Genomic DNA, 2,650 nt, shown 5'->3' with positions numbered 1-2,650 from the left:
TTAATTATAATCATTAACTTGGGACACTTATAGGTAAAAATAATAAAACTTTTTATACAATCAAATTTGTTGTTATTATTCGACGACTATTGTAGGTAGTATTGTCTATAGTAAATTCGTAAAAAGAAAATAATAACAATTTACAAACCATTGCTGCTTTCGAATGACGATATATTTGTGATTCTATAAATTGTAGTAATGTCAAAATCTTCATAAGCATCTAAAATAAAAACAAAATAATTGTACAGTATCAAACTCTAAATATTCACTAGCATAAGTTAACATAGGTATTTAAATACAACAAACATTTCGTGCACCTATGATAAACTTAGTTTATATTTATTAGTTATTATACCTTTAATATAAGTACCTACCTCGGTCTTATATGATTAAGAAATAATAATGTTTTTGTTGCCCCATTACCCTTATACTGTCTTATAATGGCGTCATTTCCTATCACACGGACACATTACATTCCCTTTGAGGCGTTCTTAAATACTGCTGATGGTATTTTCAGTATTTTACTAAACCGTGATTCGGTAAATATTACTATTGTTACTATTAGTACCTGGCCACGATATAATTACCGAAAACATCGTAAATTTTTATAGATTGAAATTTGTATAATCATAATTATAAAATAATAAAACATGGGTAATTTTTAAATTGAATGTAAAATTTTCCTATGGTTAGACACCTCTAAATCACCGAGGTACCTACACGCTTTTCGATATTTACCAAGGTATGGTATTTTAAAGCACACGAGTAGTAAACAGTTAGGTACCGATTGGTGGTACCAAAATTTAAAATTCCTTCAGTCATATTCTCAAAGTCCACTGTATTAGCTATAACTTTAGTCAATAAATGTTAGAAATACGCAGTACTTACTAAAATGATATAGTATTAGCAGGCAATAAATCGGTTTATTTTAAACGAAATACGTCATGTCGTCACGTCGTTTATTTTACATTTTTATTGTTTATTCTTAATCTTAGTACAGTTTTAGAGATTTAAATATTTATTTAAGGTGTATTTAATAAACAAATTTTTTTTTCTTTTGTAAAATGTGCAATATTTTTATTGCGAGTTTATTGGATAAAAGATCCTAATTGAAATAACTGTAAATGTAAATATTATATTATTTAATTAACTTATGTATTATAAGTTAAATTATGTTTATGGTAGGTATACTACACAATAGTTAATAATATACTACGTATGATAGTACATATTTTATGTATCTGAACTGTTCAAATTTAAATGTTTAATTGTAATTTAAAATAATTTTTATATTATATAATTTGGGTTAGTTTTATTGTTTTGAATTAAACTCGAATACAAAGCTTGAATATAAACATCAAAATAATCATTTTTAATCAGGCATAAGGTATATTAACATCAATATTCAATATGTATTCCTTTTCTAACACGTCACGCCCAAATGTGTTGTCTCCGTCATACAAATGTACGACATAGCAAAAACTGTTTTGTGCGAGACAATTTTTCTCACCCCTTATTTGTTGTAGAACTACCAAATTTTCACAACACGTAAAAATGAACTTTATCTATGCAACAGAATAACTACGAAACTTTTTTTTTTATAGCACTATAAAATCATTTTTTATAAGCAAAACAAAAAACAAAACACGAAATGTATAGAAGCAAATAACTTTTATTATATTTATGTTATCTAAAATATAGGCATGCCGTTGCGCAGATAATTTTCTACTTTAGGTATATATTGTTCAGAAACTTTAGAACCACTACTACAAACACAGAAAGATAAAAGTTATAAGCAAAAACGGTTTTTGGTATGTTGTACATTTGTAAGACGGAGACAAGAGATGCCGATGTGACGTCCTCTTAATTATTTTGCACTAAATTATCATGTATTGTAATTCGTACACTTACAATTAGCATAATGTTTTATAAGCTATAAATTCATAAACCATTAAATCCAATACATATTTCATAATATTTTAATTGGTGCTTACCATTTTTATGATGATAAAATGAAACTGTACTTTCGGAAACGTTCAAAATGTGTGTCCAAATCAAGATTAATACATACAATAGCTTGGTGCTTTTATAAATCATAGTGGATCAATATTTTTTTTTACATTAAATTCTTGAAACATAACACAATACGAATTGTTGAAAATATTAACCGGATAGTTTGTAATGATCTGAATGAAATGTCGAGAATAAGAGTATAGCTACATATTTAGTATAGGTATGTACATCACATTTTTATCAATTTTCAAACGAATATAAAGATGAAAGGTTAGGTAGGTCATTGATTATAATTTTGATGTATATTTTATATATTTATATTTATAGATATTTATTAAATGTATATACCTATATGATTTTAATATGATATATTTCTCATGTCTACATTTATTTAATCAATGATTAGGTATTATACAGCAAGTAATATTTATGTTTATATTTTATTATTACTGATAAGTAGTCGTCACTGTTATTTCTTATATCTATAATTTAATCCACTAACGTAGGTAATATATCATATTACCATGCAATGTTTATTTTAAGTTATAAGGTTATTTCATAAGAGAATATTATTTATCTATAGGACAGTATATAAAAAAAAATTTTGTCAAATCTTCCCCCTAGGAACCATGTCCCG

At 25.8% G+C, this 2,650-nt stretch overlaps 1 protein-coding gene across 4 annotated transcripts in view; it reads right to left on the bottom strand.

Annotated features, from left to right (window-relative positions):
* Nucleotides 1–2,650, bottom strand: part of LOC100572974 — a 57,267-nt gene that overhangs the window by 7,795 nt on the left and 46,822 nt on the right. For 3 of the 4 annotated variants that reach the window (XM_029489468.1, XM_029489469.1, XM_029489470.1), the window contains one exon: nt 149–220. In XM_029489468.1, coding sequence (XP_029345328.1) covers nt 149–220 — 72 coding nt within the window. Of the gene's footprint in view, nt 1–148; nt 221–1,994; nt 2,216–2,650 lie in introns of those variants that run through there. The other variant, XM_029489471.1, reaches the window with a different exon arrangement.

The sequence above is a fragment of the Acyrthosiphon pisum genome, chromosome A2 (assembly GCF_005508785.2).
Source record: "Acyrthosiphon pisum isolate AL4f chromosome A2, pea_aphid_22Mar2018_4r6ur, whole genome shotgun sequence".
In the NCBI taxonomy this organism is placed as follows: domain Eukaryota; kingdom Metazoa; phylum Arthropoda; class Insecta; order Hemiptera; family Aphididae; genus Acyrthosiphon; species Acyrthosiphon pisum.
The sequence above is the reverse complement of the archived record's forward strand: the minus strand, read 5'-3'. Positions and strand labels throughout refer to the sequence as shown.